General features: G+C 38.5%; 1 protein-coding gene across 1 annotated transcript in view; it reads left to right on the plus strand.

Annotated features, from left to right (window-relative positions):
- LOC142349081 (uncharacterized) overlaps window positions 1-23,536 on the plus strand; it is a 40,263-nt gene extending 16,727 nt beyond the window's left edge. The window contains exons 5-7 of the mRNA XM_075400494.1: window positions 251-442; window positions 11,877-14,261; window positions 22,246-23,536. Coding sequence (XP_075256609.1) covers window positions 251-442; window positions 11,877-14,261; window positions 22,246-23,536 — 3,868 coding nt within the window. The remainder of the gene's footprint in view (window positions 1-250; window positions 443-11,876; window positions 14,262-22,245) is intronic.
- Window positions 23,537-24,634: the final 1,098 nt, after the last annotated feature.

Here is a 24,634-nt window from a genome sequence, read left to right on the forward strand (position 1 = left end):
TTTTTGGCTGTTTACTAAACGAAATTTAGCTGTGCATTTTGTATTTATTGGTAGAAGTTTAGCACAGATAATATACTTTTGTTTTCAATAATCTGGGTCAAAAATATCAAACTTTTATTAACTTTTGTCAAAATTAACATTGTGTCCGATTATCTTGGTGGGTTCCATTGTACTTTTACAAAACAATTCTAAGCCCAGCTATATAGGTTGTCTATGACGTCTAGCTTTTATTCCCAACTGAAACGAAAAGCGGGATGTCGGGAACTGAGCATGGAGCATCCACTAGTGCCTCGCGATCAATCGTAGCCACGCAACAGGCACCGACCAGAGATTCAGCAAAATTGACAGCTGAAGAAATTGAAGAGCTGTCAAGAGTGTCGGATTCCCTGGCACAGAAAACCAATGAAGCTGGACTCTCCGATAGCAACACAAAGACAACCAGGTATAACTGTTCTGACCCGTCCTATTAGGGAGGAGGGACTATACGCTCAAAGGCTTTTTTGCTCAGTGAATTTTGGCCAATCGATATATTTGACGAAGCAAGACATGAATGGTACCACTAGAAAGCCCATCGAGCCATAGAATTGTAAATCAAAAAGATTTGGCCAATTTTCCTTTTTATCGAGGAGCTTTACAGTTTTCAAGAGTTTGTGAATGTTTGGCGATTATTCGAAAATTTGTTCCGTTTTAGCGGAATAATGGTTCAGTTTTAGATAATTTCGCCCAATTACACAGATAATTGCAAAAATTTCGTGTTGTTAATAATTGTGCCACCCATTGGGACCCGGATGTTATTAATCTTATTAAAGCTGACAAATCAGATTTTCGAAGTTTCAATTCACTCAAGCGTTATAATAAGCAACGTATAAGTTTCTGTACGATCATAGCAACAAGTGAGAATTTAGACGGAAAAATTCATTTTGATTCTCTTTTACCAGTTTTTTGTTGTGTGTTATTGACGTCAAAATCGGCTCAAAATCAGTCAACAATCATCTAAGAAACCGAAAAATATTAAGCCGAAAACCACCTTATTTGATACATATCTTGGTATTATTTACTTAAAATTAGGTTATACGAACTTCTTTTGGCTTTAATACGTAAGTAGTAGTAGTAGTAGATGTTGGGAGATTTGGTACAAGTTTTACAAGCGGACAGGCGAGCGAACCAGTGTACGTGCGCAATACGGCGGAGCGTGCGACGCTATCAGAACCTTAACGAAGTTCAAAGATTCGAGCTGTAGGGTAGAAACCCCTAGGGTTGGTCTCTTCAATCACCCAAACCAAGTAACCGGTCATTAGGTGTTGCTCGCTAGGCATCTCATCTGCCACCTTGAATGTCGGTTCAGCGCGGACGGGTGGGCGGCGCTTACGGGCATTAAGGGGCGTGCATTAAGTGCGTACTCCACGAATCAAAAACTAGTGTTCAAAAAACTTCATCAGTAAGGCGACGAGTACCAAAGATGGTGTAAACTATTCGGTTAAAACTACGTACTAGCCTCTCCCAGAAGCCACTTTTGTGTGGCGCACTTGGTGGCTTGAACTTGCACTCAATGCTTCTATGGGCAAGTTCTGCGGCGATATTGATTGCTTTCCATTTCTCAATACTCTCACAAAATATTTTTATTAGACCAAATCAGAGAGGCAAACGGCTCTATTCCCATTACACGTGGATAAGCGGCCTTGGACGGGACGAATTCTACATGGACAGCACGAGTAGTCAAACAATTGAGGAGGAATCTCCACATCCTCTCAATAGTTCGACGAACGGTAAATTAAAACGGGCCAAAGTTATCGACCCCGGTTTGGTAAAGGGAGGAGATTGGTTTGTAAGTCTTTCTACTGGGAGGTCAGCCATGACGGGTTGACAAGTGGCAGCGCAGAACCTTCTGCACGTAATACAGTTAGATTTAATTGAACGCAGTGAGTTTGAGGATGACACAACGTTCTTTTACTTTAGCCGGCAGATAGTCAACGCTTTGTTGATGATTTTTTACATGGGTATGCCGCAGAAACAGTTTTACAAATATATGGCGTGAGTCAAGAACGATAGAATGTTTTACATCAAAACCAAGTTCGACCAACCGTTTGATGCGGTTGATAACACCATTTGGTCCAACCAAGGGGGAAAACGGGGCAAAACGGCTACTTTGTTTAACGGATTTGTTTTCCAGGAGATCTTTTCTTTCCGAAAAAAAGACTCTCCTGGAACGAGATACTGAAGATGACACACGGCTTTTTCAAGCTCAGCGGGATGCATTATACTACCAACGACATTACGGTAGCATTCATGCGAAGGTAACAGCCGGAGTTTGCATGCTGTTATTCGTAGCAATTTTTGATAAGAACTGAACTTATCGAAGATATTAGGATAAAAGTGGGGGGGGGGGGGTGCTTCCTTAAATGCGGATGCGGCTAGTGATGTGTTACTATTGTCATTTGCTTTGGTTGTTATACCAACTTTGATGTTATTAACTACTTCAGTGCTTGGTTCCAACGAGAAGTGTTTGGTTCCTTGGAAATCTGGGCCCTTAACCCAGCTAACTGATTGCAAAACCTCAGCTGGCAAACCACGAGCTAGGGCGTCTGCCTGGTTATCACTTGAGGCAACGTGGTTCCATTCGTCAACTCTGGTTTTTTCTAAGATCTCTCTAAAACACTTGCAATAAATATTGAGTGCTTGGTTGTAGAATTAAGCTTTTGTAAGACATTAGTGCTGTCGGACCACATAAAAACTCTGTTGACATTCACTGTGAGAGTTCGACAGGTATCCTGTTTCAATCGAGCGGCCAATAGTGCTGCCTGTAATGCCAGAATTGGAACTGTAATCACCTTCATAGGTTATAAACGAGCTGCTCAAGCGTTGCTGAACCATGTGCGATTCAGGAGTTGTTATTACGAAAACTTTTTTGAAGGTCTTCACTGATGGTTTTCGCATAATTATTTTTTAATATTGTGCCTCTCGAGAGCCGCTTGTCGAGCGTTTTAAGCTATACTAGTGAAGAAAATTAGTTATTCGGGAGCTGGATATTGCCATCAGTCCACAATATACCGACATCGTATCTTTGGCGCCAGCATACGCTGCGAATTGTGGGTCAACATGCTTGTACCCAACGTACGATTCCATATCATATCATGACATAACCTGACAAGCCAGGTAATAATTTTGAACTAAACTGAAGCGGGCCGTTTAGAATCCAATCTATGGGCGATTGAACAGCGAACGATGACCACCTTTTGTCGGTTGAAAAGTACTGTAACAGGCGGATGGCATGATAGAAATCCTGTCCAAGTATCATCTCAGTTTCTCCATAGCTATATCTTTCTGGATCTAGGACGGCCAGATGTTGGTAAGTTTCTTGCATGGACTTATCGTCAATGATGTTTGATCCTACGTTTGATGTTTTCCTCAAATAGGGACGAACAGTAGATGCTTCCAAGTCTTGATCTTTATGAGGTGTCACAGCCAATTGAATCACTATTGTTTCAGTTACTTCTTCCCTATCTATAACCTTGACGGTCAATTTCATTGCGGTACCTTGCAAAACGAGAACAACTGCAAGACTATCGGACACCCAAGAGTTACTGCGAACGGTGTCACATAAGACCAACGCCGTGGTATTAGTTCCAGAAGAATTAGTTATTTGCAATTCTGTCACCTGAAGGAGGTTTTTGACCTCCGTGACAGAAAACAAAGTGGTCGCCTTGCTTGGTTGCTGTTGACAGGTGCTAAACGAGCTGCTCAAGCGTTGCTGAACCATGTGCGATTCAGGAGTTGTTATTACGAAAACTTTTTTGAAGGTCTTCACTGATGGTTTTCGCATAATTATTTTTTAATGTTGTGCCTCTCGAGAGCCGCTTGTCGAGCGTTTTAAGCTATACTAGTGAAGAAAGGTAGTTATTCGGGAGCTGGATATTGCCATCAGCCCACAATATACCGACATCGTATCTTTGGCGCCAGCATACGCTGCGAATTGTGGGTCAACATGCTTGTACCCAACGTACGATTCCATATCTTATCATGACATAACCTGACAAGCCAGTTAATAATTTTGAACTAAACTGAAGCGGGTCGTTTAGAATCCAACCTCTGGGCGATTGAACAGCGAACGATGACCACCTTTTGTCGGTTGAAAAGTACTGTAACAGGCGGATGGCATGATAGAAATCCTGTCCAAGTGTCATCTCAGTTTCTCCATAGCTATATCTTACTGGATCTAGGACGGCCAGATGTTGGTAAGTTTCTTGCATGGACTTATCGTCAATGATGTTTGATCCTACGTTTGATGTTTTCCTCAAATAAGGACGAACAGTAGATGCTTCCAAGTCTTGATCTTTATGAGGTGTCACAGCCAATTGAATCACTTTTGTTTCAGTTACTTCTTCCCTATCTATAACCTTGACGGTCAATTTCATTGCGGTACCTTGCAAAACGAGCACAACTGCAAGACTATCGGACACCCAAGAGTTACTGCGAACGGTGTCACATAAGACCAACGCCGTTGTATTAGTTCCAGAAGAATTAGTTATTTGCAATTCTGTCACCTGAAGGAGGTTTTTGACCTCCGTGACAGAGGACAAAGTGGTCGTCTTGCTTGGTTGCTATAGACAGTCGAATGACTTGCTACTACCTACAATTGACTTTGAATTACCAAACTGTTAGTTGAGGGTTTCGCTGGAAAAATCCTATCAGCTCCGTGAAGTAAGGTGTTTTGAGAGCTGTTGCAACCATCTTTTTTTTGGTTTACGGGGACTTGGGCACTGTCTAATCACATGGTTACCGCGCAAGAAAGAGAAACAGAGTTTTGCCTCAGTCACTAACTTGGATGGCTGCCTGGGTCTCTATTCCTCAATTAGGCAACATTCCCACAGCCGATGACTGTCTTAGCATACAATCACCTTGGGATAGATGTTGACAATTTTCGTAGCAAAATCTGGTGAGTCTCCTTGTGCGTTTTTGCGGCAAATGCCCCCGACGCAACTTTTGTCTTGGTTACTGTGTTGATAGTATCCTCAGTCTTGGTTTTAGTTTCAGTATTTTTCATTAAATCATATGCTTCGGCCTTCTCCTTTAACCAGTGGTTAAAATATAGAAGAGTAGGCTTCACCCAATCCTTTTTGACAGTTAAGAGTGACCATGAATCTTTTATTTTGCCTCGCTACCGTGACGCTACTATACGGCAGTGTGGAGAAGCGCAGAGCTCTTTAAATCAAAATCGTATGAGAACGATTTAAAGACCCCGACAAGACCTGAAATGCACCCTGAATAGTTAATGATGTTATCGCTGTTGTGCATCATCAATGGCAGTAAGCTGCCAATTTTGTCCAAATGGGAGCACACGACCCCCTGTGGTTGGCCAAATTTACGTTCTAAGGTCCTAAGAAGCGTCTTTGTACATTGCGCCGCAGTAGGCGAATTCATCTATAGTTATTTTAGCTTAACCAGTTACGAGAGTCTTAAAGTATGTCAGTTTAACACCATCAGTTAGAAACTGAGAGTCAATCGCGCTTTTTTCTTGCAAAGGTGGCGCGTTGTTAGTAGTTGCACTGAAGTTAACGGGGATACTACCGGTTGAAGCGTGGTTTGGGGGGAATCGATTGCCTCACGGGATGGCAGATGGCGGGTTTAGCAATGCTTGAGGGTATTGTCGCTTAAAAATAGCTGAAAACAGCTGCTTTAATAGCCGCATGACTGGTGCTTGGGGGTGTTTCTGAGGAAAACGCCACAAGCTCAAGTCAAGGTTACAGTTAAGGGAACGTTTCGGTGGGGTGGGATACGGTAACAGGGGGCTGAATGGGAACGTACAGGTTTTCGCTGTGGGTTATTACGGGGTTGGATTGCCGCGAGAATTACGGGAAGTTGGGATTGCACTGATGAATCTTGCGGGATGTTGGGCGGAGGGTCCATGTGTAGGTTTGGAGTAGGAGATAAAGTGTGTGGGAGGAGGGTATTAGGGAATTCTGTTGCATTTGGAATGTTTTTTTGAGGTTGACACTGTTGTTCTGAAAAGTGAGGGTTTGGCAGATGAAACTGATCAAGCATATTAGAACTTTTCGGTCTCAAGTGTACAGCTGTTTGATCCATGCTTTGGTTTGCCGGTGGGTTTGCTGAAGAATCAGGTAGAAAACATCGGAGTTTTATTGTGCCATAACGGGTGTCGGTGGCCGGGGAGGTTGCATTGTTGAGTGAAGTGGTGAGAGTGCGACGTTTAGTACGTCGGCTGGCACTTGATTCACTGGATTTTCCTCACCACTACCTGAGGAACTATTTGCCTACTCCAAATTTCAATCACTGACAGCTTGCTGCAGTTGAACCTGGAGGTGTTCCCGATACAACTCCCCTTGCTGAGCAAAAGAAATTGCAACTCCTGGCCGTGTGTACTGAGACAGCATTTGAGGATGAATTAAGTTACCGGCAGCACTACTTAAGTTTTCTGGAGGATTGCTAACGGTAGTATCTTGAACGGGATGGTCGGCGGTTACTGAAACAGGACGAGAGCAGTTTAACTCATTTGCACCAGTCAATGAAAGAACATTTGGAAACGAATTTACCCAATCCTGAACTCTCTGAATTCAATCTGATCCCCTATTTTTAATGAAATTTAGTTCACTGGAGTGGTGACTAAACCAGAAACAATTGTACATCAGTTCGGCCTCATTTATTTCGGCTGCTCAAAACGCTGGTAATGGCCTTCTTCCAATTCTTGAAGTGCCATCTGATCCATTTGTTCATCAAACTCTTTTTTCCGCATGGGAAATTCGCATTTCTGTTTAGCGAGGCGCAGGGCAGCTTATCCTTCTTTCTCAACCTCTTAGCGTTTTAGTTTTGCCATGAGAAAATCATGTTTACGCTGGCTAGACATTGTTGACGTTGTTAGGCGTGAATTTCTCTTAGAGTACCCTTGAGGATTAAAACCCTCGGATGCGGTGTCTGCTTCCGCAACTGAATCAATGTAGCCTCTAACCGCAAGCAAAATTTTATCATTATTCTTAGTTACATCATCCAAACATTGCTCAGGAACAGGATAAATCGTATTTGGGTTCTCGGTTTTACTGGCCAAGTCAAATAGTTCTGCGTTCTTCGGAACCAGTTTACTGAAAACATCCTTTAACTTAGAAACCAAGCATTCAACTTTAACCCTTCTGTCCTGGTGATCAATGGCATCTGTTATGTCCTTAAAGATATTACGTAACTCAGATTCTGGATTACATTTTGCATTAAAGAACTTTTTCAATTTCTCTTGCTGTTCGGCCATGATCTTGAAATGGCTAATTTCTCAATGTAGAGTAACCTCCAAACAAACACGTAGATTGAAGGTTATATTGAGGCCAAATGACGACGACTTGCTACTCAAGCCGCCAAAAGGTAAGACAATGATTACCGAGTAAGACAATACTCGGCGACATTGAGTAACAAAGGGGAGAGTGCGTCTAACGTGCTTTTACGCAACGGAAGACAGGAAGGCAGGCAACAAACAGGAAGACAGGCAACCGTCGAGAGAGTGCCGGATGGACGAAGCACGCCGAAATGGGAAACGAAACGGAAGGGACGGAAACGCTGATCGAACGACGCACGAGAAAATGGGAAAAAACGGATTGAATGGAAGCGTCCAGCGAGTAGCGCTCAACGAAACTGGAAGCCAAACAGATGGAACAAAACTGTCAAGCGAATAGCGTGCAACGAGACGGAAAGACTGCAAAGAACGGGCTGGAAACGAGCAAGCAACGAGCGGGGAGGTGGGGAAGTGCTACGCCAGCAGACCACAGCAACCAACTCAACCAAACAAATTAGCCGTAACTCCAGAACAGACTTGAGTCACACCCTAGGAAATACGAGAGAAGCTAATGCAGGAAAAACTAGCAAAGGTCTTTATGGGGCCCAATATGCCATGAACAAGCTAATTTACGGCAACGCAGTAGTATACTAAAAGGATGAAAAGCAGCGGTAACTCCCGAATAGACTTAAGTCACATCCTGGCAATATTCAAACCCAAACAACCATTCAGCATACTACCAAAATTAAACAATTACAGCAAAAAATAAGTAAACGGCGAAAGTGTATTTGTGGACTATGGCAGCTGGAAAATTCAAGAAATAATCTAACAGTAACTCCAGAATAATATTAGTTCACACCCTAGAAGGGAACAAGACCAAACCAACTAACATTAATACAGTTAAAGGAAAACCTACAGCATCAAATTTTATTGTACTAAGAAAGCCGGACTAGTAAATTAGTGATGTTGAAGAAACCAAAAACAATCCAGCGGTAACTCATGTATTAACTAAGTCACACCCTAGAAGGTTACAAGGCCAAAGCAAAAAATAAGCTTACTACCAAAATGCTTTATCAAAATGCTGCAACACAAACAGAAGCATACTACATCATATATGACAACATACGTCATCGTAAGCATAAATGAAGCGCAGAGATACAACGTTGAACGCAAAAACGGAACGATCTGAAACAGAAATGAAAAACGAAGTTTTGAGAGAGCGATGTTATTGAAAGTTAATCGGAACACGGAGAATTGAAAAGTTAACGGTCAAAAAACACGAACGGTGAGATATTGAATTTAGGTCGGAGGTTGTCAATTTTTCACACATTTCCTGTTTTGAGTTTCACTCAATTGACGACCCTTCATGTTCTATTGTTCAATAGTGACAGTGAGAAGTTTAGAAGGGTTTTGGGTGTAGATAACAACTGACTCCAACTGAGTGACAAAGAAAAACGCACAGGTCACGGTTGCAATATGAAGCTGACAAATAAGACTTTTGAAGTTTCAATTCACTCACGCGTTATAATAAGCAACGGTTAAGCTTTTGTACGATCATAGCAACAAATGAGATTAGAATTTAGACGATAAGGTTTTTTGATGCACTTTTACCGGTTTTTTCTCTAATGTTGTTCACGTCAAAATTGGTTCATAATCAGTCAACAATCATCTAAAGAACCTGAAAATATTAAGCCGAAAACCACCTCATTTGATAAATATCATGTTATTATTTACCTAAAATTAGGTTTAAGGAACTATTTCTGGCTTTAATACGTAAACGACTTTAATGCTTATTTACGTACTCTATTCCTATCAGTTAAAATTCCCTCGCTTTATATTTTTTTACTCGCTTTATTTAGTCGTCGCTAACACTTATTGTTTTTTTTTACAATGGAATGGATTTGGATTACAATGCGGAGCAATTTGTCGACTTCATTACGTCAAAGTCAAGGAAGTCAATGTGACAACGCTAGAATGATAAAGTAAGAAAAAGAATGATTGGTTTCAAAAAACAAATTTCTTTTCAAACTTTTGTACAATTATTTATTTTGTTTCCTCTCAGGGCAATTTGACTGCTGTTTTACCTTCAAGTTTCTGCCTATCTGGTACCTGTGTTCTAATGGTGCATAGATGCTGCTGTTTGAATTGGCTAATGGGCGGCTAATTATATTTTTTTGGCTTTATAATTTATTGAAATATTTGAGATCTTTTGCTCATTTTTAATGTGTTTTTTGTTGTCCTTTCACTTAAGTTTCGCCAAAAATATATAATTGACGGTTTAAAACTTCAAGAGTACTCCTATGAACGTTTACCTTAAAAAGTTTGTTTGTTTTTTGTCATTTTGACATTAGGGTTTTGTAAAACTTGGGTGAAATTTTGAGTTCTGTCTGTGTATCTGTTTTTTTTGAGGTCTGATGGCTACGATTAAGGAGAGCATAAATTCGCGCTCCAACGAGGCCTAGATAAATTTTTCAGTGCTTTTACCGAATAGTTCGAATAGATTTTTAAATGACTTTGACACATAAATGAACTTTTACATAATTTTTGATTTCTTGTATTTGGTGTGTTTTTTTTGCTTTTGTAGCATTAAAGCCTTTCAAAACAGGTAACATTTGACTTTTCAACAGAGAGCAGGTGAACTTATATAACGTTTTTAGTCGATAACTTATCATTCTTCTGACCTCCATCCCCACTATTTATATTTTGTTTTTTTTTCCAGTGTCTCATGTTTTTTCTTGTTTCTTAGTATTATCCTTGAAGTCTCCAATTGAATTCCTAGGTAACCACTAATGAGTTTTTTAAAGCTTTTTGTGGTCTATAGTTTATGCTTATTATGACTCTGAAATCATTAAATATCAAAAAATCAAACTGATTTCTTTTAGTTATCCTTTCATTTTTAACTAATGAATGCCATGAAGTTTTTACGTGATTGAATACGAAATTATTACAAGATTGTGTTTTTTAGTTTTTTGACTGAGACCCCCCATTTTTTTCGAGTTTCGTAGAACGTATGTTTTTACTTCTTTTGGGTAATTTTGTTCTCGCTTTTGGTCACCATTTTTTTGCTATAAATAAAGAACTCTTGTTCAACATAATTTGGATTTTTTTGGCTAAATTCAACATCATTTAATTTCGAAGAAAATAATGGATTTTTTTCAGATTTTTTCGTTTTTCTCTCATATTCTTCTCAATGTCAAAGGCTGACTCTACCGTAGAAAAGCGGAATTTAAGTTTATTAGCGTCTTCTTTTTTGGATTTTATTCCGATACCAGTGCTCATATCTCTTATCAGTTGTCTTCCTCAATTTTATTTAGAAAACCATCGGATGACGGCTTTAAAAAGTCAGAGTTTGGTTTCGCTAAATCCGCACAGTCCGCAACTGAATTTGTCTTTTTGACGTCATTTTCACGTTGTAGGATTTTGTGACCATTCGGTTGATGTGTTTGATGCTTTTAAAGAATATATTTGATAATGCAAAATTTAATTAATGTAAATAATAGCCAATCAAACTGGATAATCATTTGTTTGACTGGATTTGTTTCTTAGGTTTTCAAGACTGGTTTGAAAGTTGGATACAAATTAAGTTCAGAACCTTTTGTTTGTTAATTGACAAAATTAAGTTTTTTTTTACTTGTCCAAGTCTTTATTTTCTGTCCAAGAAATTGTTGTAATGTTGATTACTTTTCCCAATTAAATGTGAAATGTGCGTTCAGTTCAATTTCTGTTCATTGTAGTGAAAGAACAAGTTAGATTGGGGTTAACCTCACTGGTGTATATGTCTGTCCTACTTTGAGAATAAATTAATTTTGAAATGAAAAGCAGAATCTACCCTTTTTTATTCTAATTTTTTTCCTATCTCTGTTTGATTTGGTAGATATTTGAGCCAAAAATGTGGATGAGTAGTCTCAGAACAATTTGTGCAAACGCATCTTGCCAGACTTTGCTGCATTCGTTCACTGCTTGATATCGCTGATGCGTCTTTTCATTGGATGTGGAAAATATATTCATAATGTTTTTCTGTTAGTTTGTATCGTATTGTAAAGTTTCTAGTGATTTTTTGCCAGCATTGTTAAGAATGCCTTCTCTAACTGACATATGTTTACTCAGAAGCACAGAATTTTTTCCAACAAACTAAATGTACCACCAGCCAACAGGTTGGGATTGGAAACTGATTGATAATTATCTAAGATCACATTTATTGCAAGTTTTTCATTGGTCAGCATAGCAAAAATATGCCAAGCGCGTAGAACTATTTTTGTATCACTGTATCAGGCGACAGTGAGCAATCCGATAGGACTGAATATTTTTTAATTTATTTGAAAAAGTTTGCATATTTAACTTCGTACGGATGGTTGACAAAGTAGTTTAAACTATTCAACAGACTTCACAAGACAATTGAACTGCTCATTTATATTGTACTGCAACATCTGTGTTAGCATTTACAACCCGATTGTGAGGCATGAAAAATTGAGGGGTTGAAAAGGTTTCCCAAGGGAATATTTGATTTGTTTATGTTTTGAATTGATCTTTACCATTAACACAAAGACGTCTGTATATTAATCAGGAAAAAATTGATTTACGAATAAGGGCACCATTCTCATTGCAGATCGGCTAAAGACCTCCCACCCTCGCTTAAGAAGTCGTCTTTAGCTCAAACTCAGTCGTCCGCGGGATACACCATTTCAGTGTCTTCTAGCAGCCAAAAATTCGGGACAGACATCCAAACGTATTCGAACAACACCGATGCCCTTAGATCGGGAACAAACGCTGACGGAACCCGGCAGCAAGCTTCGGCGACTTTGAATAACCGCCCGAGTCAGAACCCATCAGCTAGTGTCGTAGCGTCAACTAAAGATGGAAGCATCGAAATCCAGAACTCTGGAACCCTACAAAGTCAAGAAAGACAGGGGACTCATCGGGGGTCTAAAGGTCCGAGTTTCAACAAAACTTCAGGTGTTGATTCCAAACCATCCGGAATGGGAACGAGCATGCAATCGGCAACTCACGCTTCCCAAAGTGGAGGACAAATGGATTATGAGAACTTAGGTCAAGGGGCGGCTCGGCAGTCTGCTTCAGTCATGGACAGTCAAATGGCAGGTCCAGATGGAAAAATGAATCCAGATTCAACAACACTCGATTCCCAAAACGCAGGGAACACCGATTACGATAACTTAGGACAAGGGGCGACTCGGCAGTCCGCGTCGGTGATGGACAGTCAAATGGCAGGTCCCTATGGAAAATTCGACCCGGATGCAAAAACACACGAATCCCAAACGGAAGGGAAAAGCGATGATGACAATTTAGGCGCAGGAGGAAGAAAGAAGTCTGCTTCGGTTATGGACAGTCAAATGGCGGGACCCTATGGATCCCTCAGTCCCGATGCTTCGAACAAGAAAGAGACCAAGCAAACTGATGATATGATGTATGGAGCTATTATTGACAATAAGTTCAGCGATGTTAACGATGAGCATTATTACTATTATGGAACAGAGGGAGAGAGACAAGAAGCAGCAAAACAATCAGACACGAGCACTAAAACATCTGCAGAGAATTTGAGAGGTGTTTCTGGTGTTACGTACGATCAAAGACAAAGCTCAATGAACGATAGACCGACATCAAAAATGCAGAATGATAGTGGGATGGTTGAAGACTCAAACCCCTCCTTCAACAATGAAGATCACACGAATGGAAAACCATCAGGTATGCCATCAACTCATGAACCGGAACCCACCGGAACAGTTGGTGGGCAAAAGTCAACTATGTCAGAAAGCGTCGTTTCATCAGGACTGGTAACCGATGCTAGCCGGAGGCCTTCAGATTTAAGCGGTGCGCCAGAATCTGTAAGTGTAGTTAGATCACGAGCTTTCAGCGGTGCGTCTGGCTACAGTGGTGCTGAAAAGGGCAACAAACTATCTGACATTAGAAGCGAACCAGTTGAAAATGACTTCACCGTAAATGACAGTATTCATGGATCCAAAATCGAGAGAGCCGAGAATCGAGATCTAGCCGCGGAACCGGAGGCTGAGGCAATGAGGGGCGGTGCAACTCTGGCGCCTTCTGGAATGGTTATGAACAACTCAACAACCGGTGACACAAATTTGCTCCCTGCCGGTGATTTGAGACCAGATGGAACTTTTAATATGAACAGAATGTCAAGAGGATCCACTATGCGACCATCAATGATTGAAGGAAATGCGAGAGGATCCTATTTTCAAGGAGACGTGGATCCAAATGAAAAACCAAGTTTTGGTCCAATGAGGGCACCGATTCCGGCCGATGACGTTTCTGATATTATCGATGTGAAACGAGTGCAAAAAGCTCATCACACCGATGAGTATGATGAAAAGTTTCTAATAGTCAGGCGAGGATTTTGGGTTCCCCTGATTGTCGAGGATTTCCACGCGCTTTCCCTGTTCAAAAATAGGAACCACAATGCCAGAAGAATAGCTGAAGACGTTCCCAGTAAAGCGCAACGAGAGATACATCTGAATGTGGATGATCGGGGATCTAAACATGGAGACTGGGCTCTTGACGCAGAAGGGAAGCGGTTCAAAGTTGATCACAATGCCATAGTTGGAGAATGGCGATTCTTTGTGAACCGGAAGGGACCTTACAGATTGTTCATTGTTTTCAATCCCTGGTGTGAACAAGATCAAGTCTTCATGGAAGACGAAGAACAGCGAGAGCAGTTTGTTTTGGAAGAAGGAGGTTTTGTTTATCAGGGAAAAAGTAAAACTTCCTGGTTCTTCGGCCAGTTTGAAAGTGGAATATTGGAGACAACGTTGAATCTACTTGACAGAACCCCAATAACAGCTTCTGGGAAAGCCAGTGTGATAAATGTCTCCAGGGCACTTAGTGCTGCAATCAATTCCTCAGACAAAGACAGAGGACTGCTCCTGGGTCGATGGGCAAAGACCAGAGAGGAGTACTACGACAGACCTGGAAGCAAAGAGCCCTCATGGTGGACTAGCTCAGTTGACCTTTTTCAAAGGCAAGTACTAATTTCGGATATCTTTTCCGTCTGTTCCCCCCTCCCCCCTCCAAACTTAGTGGGTGCATGTTATTTGTTTATTTACAATTAGGATAATTTGCTATGTGATGCCACGTAATCTGTTATTACTGAGGCGTGTATGACGTACGAGGTGGGGGTGGAGGGAGGGTTGGCAATGGAAGAAACCTCTAATTTTAGTAGCTAAAAAAGAATATTACTTTGTAATCATGAACAGAATGGAGGCCTAAATTGCATCAAACATTCTTCAAATTAATAAATATGATACTTGAGTCATCAGTTAAATGCAAGGAAAAGAACGGCTTTTTCCTCAGATGTGTTGCCTACTATTCCCCACATATCAGACTGTTCTTTTTTAAACATTTGTTAAATACTTTGTTCTCCTAGCCTCATTGTCTGATAATTAAGCATAACAGTTCGACTATCTAATATTTACATAAATCTCTTCATTGTCAAATGTCTGCAGATTTAGTGTCTGTATTCTTCATTCGAATTGGTTATTGAGATAATTCCCACGTGGGTTTCTCCGAGAGAAAATGTCCGAAAAAGTGACTCAGAAGAGGTCAGTGACCGAAAATATCCAGAACCAAGAAAATGTCAACGACCGCAAAAATCTTCTAAAACGACTGATGACCGAAAATGGGACATTGGTAGAAGGGCCCTGATGAGTGATTTATGCAAATTATAGATTAGTGAGAGACGAAAGCCATGATGCAAAAAAATTGAGCAGGGGAGAAGACCTCTATTCTATGATTAAATGAGAACGCATTCTCACACAGACATCTTCACATAGTCTTCGTTTCTGAGAAAGCATGTCTGATAATTTTTTGTAGGAATATCTGACACTTGCACTTTCTTCTGTGTTGAAGTACGGACTCAATCTGTGACAAATCATTCAAATCAATGACCTGTTTGCCATATTTCTCATGTTCGTTTTCGCTGCTGAACTCATTATGAGCTCTAACAGTTCTCAATCTAGCTGGCATGGCTACGTGGATTTGTATCGCTGCACCAAAAAATTCTCATGTTCTTTTAATTCGCTTTTGCTTTGGTAACTCTGGTTCATCAACTCTTCTGTAAACTCAATCTTCCTGTTTCATGCATCAATCTGACGTGGAACTTCAGTTTTCAGCAGTGAAAAAGTGTGCCATGGCAGCTGTGCGTAGGGCAGAAATTTCCCGCATTCATGCTTACACACAATGCATTATATCAATTCATTGACAGGTGCAATGTAGCGGGGCGAGAAAAAATATATATTTGAAAATATGTCAAGTAAAAAAAAATTTTTTGTTACTACAAAGTAAAAAAAAATAATTTATTTTGATAGTTAGGGGCACTTTTAAATATGCTCTTTGAAGCTACAGTTCAAGATCTTTTTGTTTTAATTGATGCCATAGTCATAGCATGTTTTTCAAAAAAATCGTCTAATCTTGTTGGAAGCTCTTCATTACAAATATGGATTGTTGTTTTCAATTGAACGTTTTCAAAGACTTTCGGGTTAAATGTGCATTCAGTTTTCCGAGTGCTGTAAAAAAATATTTTTTTTATTGGTTTGTCTTGAGATAGTTTTTTTCTCGGTTTTCATACTTTTTGCCTGTTATATCAATGTAAACTTTCTGGAAGTTTCTGTCTGTGTTTGCTGCACTCTTTTTAATTTGATTTTGATAAAAACTTCCATTCATTTTTTGTATCGAAGTTTTTACTTTCAGAAACTGTTTTTTGTTTTCGTTGTTGGCCGACATTGATTGATCTTGAAGCGTTTCCTCCTATGTTTTTTTCTTTGCTGCAGCGTTCTTAACTTCATTGTCAATCCAGTTTTTCGGCTCACTTTTTTTCGTATTCTTAGATAGATGGAGATCTAATGCTTCCTGCACACTTCTTCGTGAGGATTAAACATTGCTATCAGTTTCTATTTCAATCAGACCAATTTGTTTTAACTGCTGCCATAGAAAAAAACTAATTTTTCCAATTTCAACCAGTTTTTGGTTTAAATAAAAACTGTTATTTGTTGCTAAATCTTGTTTTTTGTTTGTTTCAGTTTTGCTTTTCAGGAAAAGCAAGCAGAAAAAAACAGGTCAATATTTGAAGTTGTATTTTTGTTCCAGTGTAATGACGTTCTCTTTTTACATTAAATGATTGGAGCAGTCCTCTTAAACAATTTGTTTTGTTTTCCTTGGAGAGAAATTTCACTTTAAAGTCACCGCTTTGCACATGCAGGCTTTGTGAATCGTAACCAAGTTTTCCATGTAAGTACCAAGAACATCAAAAGTAGCTGCCATAGATGCCTTAGGCGGTATATATACACATGTCAATGATAACATTTTTTTTTCAATGCTGAAGCCAATACTCACCGCTTGTATATTATTGAGGTTTAGAGATCCATGTATTTTAATTTTTTTGAAATACAGCTCTAACAGTTCTCAATTTAGCTGGCATGGCTATGTGGATTTGTATCGCTGCACCAAAAAATTCTCATGTTCTTTTAATTCGCTTTTGCTTTGGTAACTCTGGTTCATCAACTCTTCTGTAAACTCAATCTTCCTGTTTCATGCATCAATCTGACGTGGAACTTCAGTTTTCAGTAGTGAAAAAGTGTGCCATGGCAGCTGTGCGTAGGGCAGAAATTTCCCGCATTCATGTTTACACACAATGCATTATATCAATTCTTTGACAGGTGCAATGTAGCGCGGCGAGAAAAAAATATATATTTGAAAATATGTCAAGTAAAACAAATTTTTTGGTACTACAAAGTAAAAAAAATTTGATTTATTTTGATAGTTAAGGGCACTTTTAAATATGCTCTTTGAAGGTACAGTTCAAGATCTTTTTGTTTAAATTGATGCCATAGTCATAGCATGTTTTTCAAAAAAAATCGTCTAATCTTGTTGGAAGCTCTTCATTACAAATATGGATTGTTGTTTTCAATTGAACGTTTTCAAAGATTTTCGGGTTACATGTGCATTCAGTTTTCTTCCGAGTGCTGTAAAAAATATTTTTTTTATTGATTTGTCTTGAGATAGTTTTTTTCTCGGTTTTCATACTTTTTGCCTGTTATATCAATGTAAACTTTCTGGAAGTTTCTGTCTGTGTTTGCTGCACTCTTTTTAATTTGATTTTGATAAAAACTTCCATTCATTTTTTGTATCGAAGTTTTTACTTTCAGAAACTGTTTTTTGTTTTCGTTGTTGGCCGACATTGATTGATCTTGAAGCGTTTCCTCCTATGTTTTTTTCTTTGCTGCAGCGTTCTTAACTTCATTGTCAATCCAGTTTTTCGGCTCACTTTTTTTCGTATTCTTAGATAGATGGAGATCTAATGCTTCCTGCACACTTCTTCGTGAGGATTAAACATTGCTATCAGTTTCTATTTCAATCAGACCAATTTTTTTTAACTGCTGCCATAGAAAAAAACTAATTTTTCCAATTTCAACCAATTTTTGGTTTAAATAAAAACTGTTATTTGTTGCTAAATCTTGTTTTTTGTTTGTTTCAGTTTTGCTTTTCAGGAAAAGCAAGCAGAAAAAAACAGTTCAATATTTGAAGTTGTATTTTTGTTCCAGTGTAATGACGTTCTCATTTTACATTAAATGATTGGAGCAGTCCTCTTAAACAATTTGTTTTGTTTTCCTTGGAGAGAAATTTCACTTTAAAGTCACCGCTTAGCACATGCAGGAGGCTTTGTGAATCGTAACCAAGTTTTCCATGTAAGTACCAAGAACATCAAAAGTAGCTGCCATAGATGCCTTAGGCGGTATATATACACATGTCAATGATAACATTTTTTTTTCAATGCTGAAGCCAATACTCACCGCTTGTATATTATTGAGGTTTAGAGATCCATGTATTTTTAATTTTTTTGAAATACAGCTCTAACAGTTCTCAATTTAGCTGGCATGGCTACGTGGATTTGTATCGCTGCACCAAAAAATTCTCATGTTCTTTTAATTCGCTTTTGCTTTGGTAACTCTGGTTCATCAACTCTTCTGTAAACTCAATCTTCCTGTTTCATGCATCAATCTGACGTGGAACTTCAGTTTTCAGTAGTGAAAAAGTGTGCCATGGCAGCTGTGCGTAGGGTAGAAATTTCCCGCATTCATGTTTACACACAATGCATTATATCAATTCATTGACAGGTGCAATGTAGCAAGGCGAGAAAAAAATATATATTTGAAAATATGTCAAGTAAAACAAATTTTTTGGTACTACAAAGTAAAAAAAATTTGATTTATTTTGATAGTTAGGGGCACTTTTAAATATGCTCTTTGAAGGTACAGTTCAAGATCTTTTTGTTTAAATTGATGCCATAGTCATAGCATGTTTTTCAAAAAAAATCGTCTAATCTTGTTGGAAGCTCTTCATTACAAATATGGATTGTTGTTTTCAATTGAACGTTTTCAAAGATTTTCGGGTTACATGTGCATTCAGTTTTCTTCCGAGTGCTGTAAAAAATATTTTTTTTATTGATTTGTCTTGAGATAGTTTTTTTCTCGGTTTTCATACTTTTTGCCTGTTATATCAATGTAAACTTTCTGGAAGTTTCTGTCTGTGTTTGCTGCACTCTTTTTAATTTGATTTTGATAAAAACTTCCATTCATTTTTTGTATCGAAGTTTTTACTTTCAGAAACTGTTTTTTGTTTTCGTTGTTGGCCGACATTGATTGATCTTGAAGCGTTTCCTCCTATGTTTTTTTCTTTGCTGCAGCGTTCTTAACTTCATTGTCAATCCAGTTTTTCGGCTCACTTTTTTTCGTATTCTTAGATAGATGGAGATCTAATGCTTCCTGCACACTTCTTTGTGAGGATTAAACATTGCTATCAGTTTCTATTTCAATCAGACCAATTTTTTTTAACTGCTGCCATAGAAAAAAACTAATTTTTCCAATTTCAACCAATTTTTGGTTTAAATAAAAACTGTTATTTGTTGCTAAATCTTGTTTTTTGTTTGTTTCAGTTTTGCTTTTCAGGAAAAGCAAGCAGTGATCAGTTTTTTTGTTCTTTGAGTGGTTATGTATGATGTAAACTTTGTAAAAAAACAGGTCAATATTTGAAGTTGTATTTTTGTTCCAGTGTAATGACGTTCTCATTTTACATTAAATGATTGGAGCAGTCCTCTTAAACAATTTGTTTTGTTTTCCTTGGAGAGAAATTTCACTTTAAAGTCACCGCTTAGCACATGCAGGCTTTGTGAATCGTAACCAAGTTTTCCATGTAAGTACCAAGAACATCAAAAGTAGCTGCCATAGATGCATTAGGCGGTATATATACACATGTCAATGAAAACATTTTTTTTTCAATGCTGAAGCCAATACTCACCGCTTGTATATTATTGAGGTTTAGAGATCCATGTGTTTTATTTTTTTTTGAACAAAAGTCGCAAATATCCAGCCTTGTTCTCTGTTGCTTTAAATTAATTCAACATATCAATCTATGAGAAAAATGCTTGATGAAAATTTTTCTTTAAGCCATGTTCCTGTTAGGCAGGTTGCTAAAGATTTGTCTTTCAGAGACACAAATTTCAAATTGATTTCATCAAAATTTTTCGTTAATAACGTGTGATTTTAGTTGTTTTGATGGCAAATAAAATAAAAGAAGACTAAGTTTACTTTACGCGATTTCTATTGACTTTTTTTACTAGAAAAGAAGTGTCCTACTCCCCTAAGTAAAAATATAAATCAATTATTGAAATAAAATTTGTTTTATTTTGCTCGCTGTCTTCCAAATGCATTATTTATTATGTTCCGCGGAAGTCACAGATATTGATTTTTATCTCAAGGCTCTTGTTTCACATTTGATGACTTTGCAAGTCAAAGTTAGCGTGAAACTTGCTCAAGGAAATCACAAGAAGAACTCCCGATTCAAAAATGAAGAAATTCTTATGTGAAAACGTTTTTTTTTGTTTCTTCTTGAAATAATGCTTTACAAAAAAATTACAAGAAACAGGCACAAAATGTTTTTTTTCTACTCTTTTACTAACAGCAAACACCTAATATTTATGTCTGGATTACATCATCAAAATTTAATAGCTGTTTTAACAATGAGTTTAAAAAAAATAATACGCGAAAAAACAAGTTCAGAGTTGATGTTTAAACATCATGTTCTCGTTTCGTTTTGCGTCAGTCAACTTTACGAGTTTTGCAACTGTTTTTTGCTCTCTTGCAGCGGGGCGAAATTCATCTTTGTCTTCATTGAAGTCAAAATTGTTCCTTTTCCGCTTGATAGAATTTAGATTGTCCAACTCATCAATCTCAGTAACTCCTTTCTTTCTCTGTCATTTTTCTACAAATTCTACGAGTTCGTTTCTTCCTCTGCCATTGTCTACTAGCACCGACACCACGGAGTTATTTGTGTTGGTAATTAAGTCTCCTCGCTTTGCTTCAGCACTGATAGTTGCCTCGCATTCTGGTATTGGCTCCTCCAAATAAACTTTTTTGCAATTTAGTTGATTTTTTTTGTTTCTCAGTGCTCTAATTTTTTTGTATCCGATTTTTCTCTCCTCAAAATGAAAAAACTTGCATATAACAGTTGGTATGATATTGTTGTGGACACTACTTGGAACAAAATGGCTTGCTTTATTAGCATCGTGTTGAATTTTCACGCCCAGATAACTTCAAAAATTGAGTGCTTCGCTTGTTTGGTTTTGGACCCTGTTTGCGTTGGAGGGAGGGTTGGCGATCATTAAACTATCATTCTTGGGGTATCTCTTCTGTGCACGTAACCGATTATTTATGTTTTGGTGTTGACTTTTTAGACTTGCAATAATTTTCTCTGATTGACTGACCTTTAGGTGCGTAATTTCATTGGACAGACTTCTGAACTCTGCTTCAGCATTACTAACAACATTTGGATTTCTACTGAAAGACTCGTTCCAGAGCACTCCATTTGCACACAACACACAGTTAAGAAGATGGTTATAATAATAAGAAAAAGAAAAGACTCAAGGTAAATTTGAATTAAGTTCAATTGGTAAGCCAGAAATCAATCTCGGGAGAAACTCAGATTGCGCAGTTTAAACGTTTCAAAAAGCCATTCTTCTCGTTCAGGTCAACCGACTGTTCAGTTCAAAGTTAATATGTGTTACTGACTTCAGAAAGGTCCCTCTTACTGCCAATTATAGATTTGTACAATAATTTGAAATTTCACAATTGCCCTTATCACTGTTCACCTGAACAATTACGTCGTTTTTGTGCCACTAGCCTCATTGTTTGTTTTTTTTTTGCGGGCGGAACGTTGTACGTGGTATAGTGATCGGGATAAGGATTTCTCCAATTTATATGTATTTTCACGGATTGTATTTCCGGACTCGTCCTTGTTCGGCTAATTTGTTTTATTTTTAATGCTGTTTTCCCGTCTCTCCTGTCTATTATTTTTCATCTTTTTTAGCGTTACTTTCATCTAATTTATGTCACTTTATTGATTTTCTATCAAATAAAACTAAATCAATTTCTGTTTCCTTCTTCGGCAGATGGCGATCAATGATATATCCGCAAAGTTTCCCCATTAACCCTCTTCTATACTACATTGTTCGAGCTAAACAATGTAAGTGAGCAAAAATGGACTCCGGTAAAAAAAAATTTAACTGAAGATTGGGAAACTGTTACGGCAATTGGAATTTAGATAACATGATTTCGGCGGGAAGATAAACGACAACACCTGCTGTGTACCCCTAAGGCTTACTCTTATTTAGTAGGTGCAAATTTCTCGCCAAATAATTGAACGTAAAAAAGCTCCGAAGGTAAAATCAGTCAAGATCATTTCATGTCTGGCATTCCAGAGTTATGAAGACCTATAAATAGAAGTCATATAAAGCAGGTAGAAAGTAGACATTCGTTAGACAGAATTTGGCGACGGTGGTTTCTGGCAACAATCAAGTTAACAAAAGCAGGAGCTGGAAGTTTAAACGACTGGGCTCATAAAAATATATAATTCAAGACAATCCCTGACAAAGTTATACTTACTTTTTCGTTTAGGTTTGCTAAGACTGGAAAACCAGTGAGATACGGTCAGTGTTGGGTATTTGGCGCCTGTCTCAACACTGCTCTGCGATGTCTTGGAATCCCGAGTCGAGTCGTGACTTGTGTCGGGTGCGCTCACGACAACAACGAAAACTTAGTCTACGACTACTATCTTGACGAAAACTACCGAGAAGTTGACTCTAGAGGCATAAAAAGTGAAAAAAAGTGGAACTATCATGTCTGGAATGAAGCGTGGATGCGAAGGAAAGATTTGGGGGAGGCTTATGATGGTTGGCAGGCCCTGGATTCGACCCCTCAAGAACGTAGCGATAAGATGTACCAGTGTGGCCCGTCGTCCATAAAAGCTATCAAAGAAGGTAACTGTTTCTTGCCTTACGATGCCGGGTTTGTTTTCGCAGAGATGAACGCAGATTTTGCATACTGGGTCCAGGACAAAACTGGGAAATTTAAACTCTGGAAATTGAGAAATTCGACAGGTGTTTTTGGAATCCATTTGTTGACAGACAATAATGGGCATACGTTAGATTTGCGTGACCAGTACAAGTACGAAGAGGGTTCTGTCGAAGAAAGAAGGCAAACATTTTTGGCAGTTTCTCACGGAACCAGACCGAATATTTACGACGAAGTTCCCACTAAAGATTCGATTGAAATCAGCGCCAATTTCCCAGAGTTCTACGTTGCTACTTCAGATTTTCGATTCGCAATTGGGTTCCAGTTTAAGGAAGGCCAAGACCCAAGTGGTGAGATTGTAGCCTCGCTAACGGGAAACGTGATCACATATAATGGTGCAGTTGTCAAGAACATTTTTGAAGGTCAAAAAGAACTTAAACTACCGGAAGAAAAAACGTTTGAGGGCATCATTGAAGCTAGAGACTTAGTCCAGTACCACGACGGGGAATATTTGATACAATTTAACGTGTTTTGTCACATTCCTAGGTTGCGTGATATGACGGGAGAGGTTTTTGAGGTACCTTTTGACAGTGCAAGACCTCATATAGAACTGCTTTCGAGCCCCCCTTTTTTGAAAGGCAAATCTATTGAAATGATCATCGCTTACAACAACGAATTTGATTTTCCCTTAACAAAAGGAAAGTTCAAGCTTGAAGCTCCGTGGTTGAAAGAAAACAAACCTTTTGCCCTCAGGAACCCAATTCGAGCGAGAGATAGAGCCCATATTAGGGTTCAGTATACGCCTAGGAAACGAGGCATTCTCGTGATTGTGGGTTCGTTTATGTGTGAAGAACTGAAAGTAAAAAGTACTAATGTGAAGATAACTGTGGAGTGATATTGTCTTGAATTTGAAACAAAGTTTTCACAATTTGATCGTTTTTAGAATAAGAATGGTCTTTTTCAATGTCAAAATGTGATTAGAGTTATTGCAGAAAAGCGACCGTGTTTTCGAGAAAGGCTGCTATGAGTGGAAAAATTGTAACAATTGTAATAGTGTAGACAGTACCATGGTATCAATGATTGCAACAATCTCTTAATCAATTGAACTGAACTAACAATAATAAACGAAAAGAGCTTTTTGCTTTAATCAGATTAAAAGCCTTCATTATGATACACCATGATTAACATTTTGAGAGTCCTTTAAAAATTCTCTAACAAAACTAGTAGAATAATTTCAAATGAGTTAACATTAATCATATTTTCCAATGAGATAGCCAGTCAGGAGAGCAACTAATGATCAGGCATAGACAAGACAGTATGTATCCATCTAGCTGGGGACCGGCTACCACCCAAAAATATCAAAATTCCGGAAAGATTTGTTTAATGTTGGGAGGGTACTCCACGGAGAAAGTTTACAACAATATTTTATTGGCAAGTAAGTCTACAATATCGTTGAAAACTCGTAGATGCTTGGCACCTCTTTATATGTCTTCTCCATCATTTCACTTAGAAAACATACTTTTGACCGACAGGCGCCCAAGAAGGCGGTCTGTTTTGAGCAAATTACCTGTTTGGTTTTGCTTGAAGTCAACAGAGGATCTTTTCAAGAATAGAGTGGCTGACAGAGGATAAAGAGTCGGTTTTTTATTTGATGATTAGGTTTTGAGAAGTTCATCTTTACCGTTTTGGGGATGACACCCGAAACAGTTTAATCCAAGTTTTTGCTTTGTCTATCAGCCTTGTTTTTTTGCTTTAATCAAATTGGGTTGACTATTTGCGCTTTCCGTTGTACTTCATTCCTAGTTGTTCTGGCAGATTAATGAGTTTACAAAGAAAGCTCTGCTTTTGTTTACATAGAAAACATGAACTAGATGTTATTCCATTTTACGCTGCTCAAGTTTGTTTTCAAAGTAAATACAATCAAGATCGAAAACTTTGCAACTAATTTACTACTCAAGTTCAATGCTTCAAGGTTCATGACGCCATAGTTTAA

This window comes from Convolutriloba macropyga, chromosome 11, assembly GCF_964194025.1.
Source record: "Convolutriloba macropyga chromosome 11, txConMacr16.3, whole genome shotgun sequence".
NCBI lineage: Eukaryota > Metazoa > Xenacoelomorpha > Acoela > Convolutidae > Convolutriloba > Convolutriloba macropyga.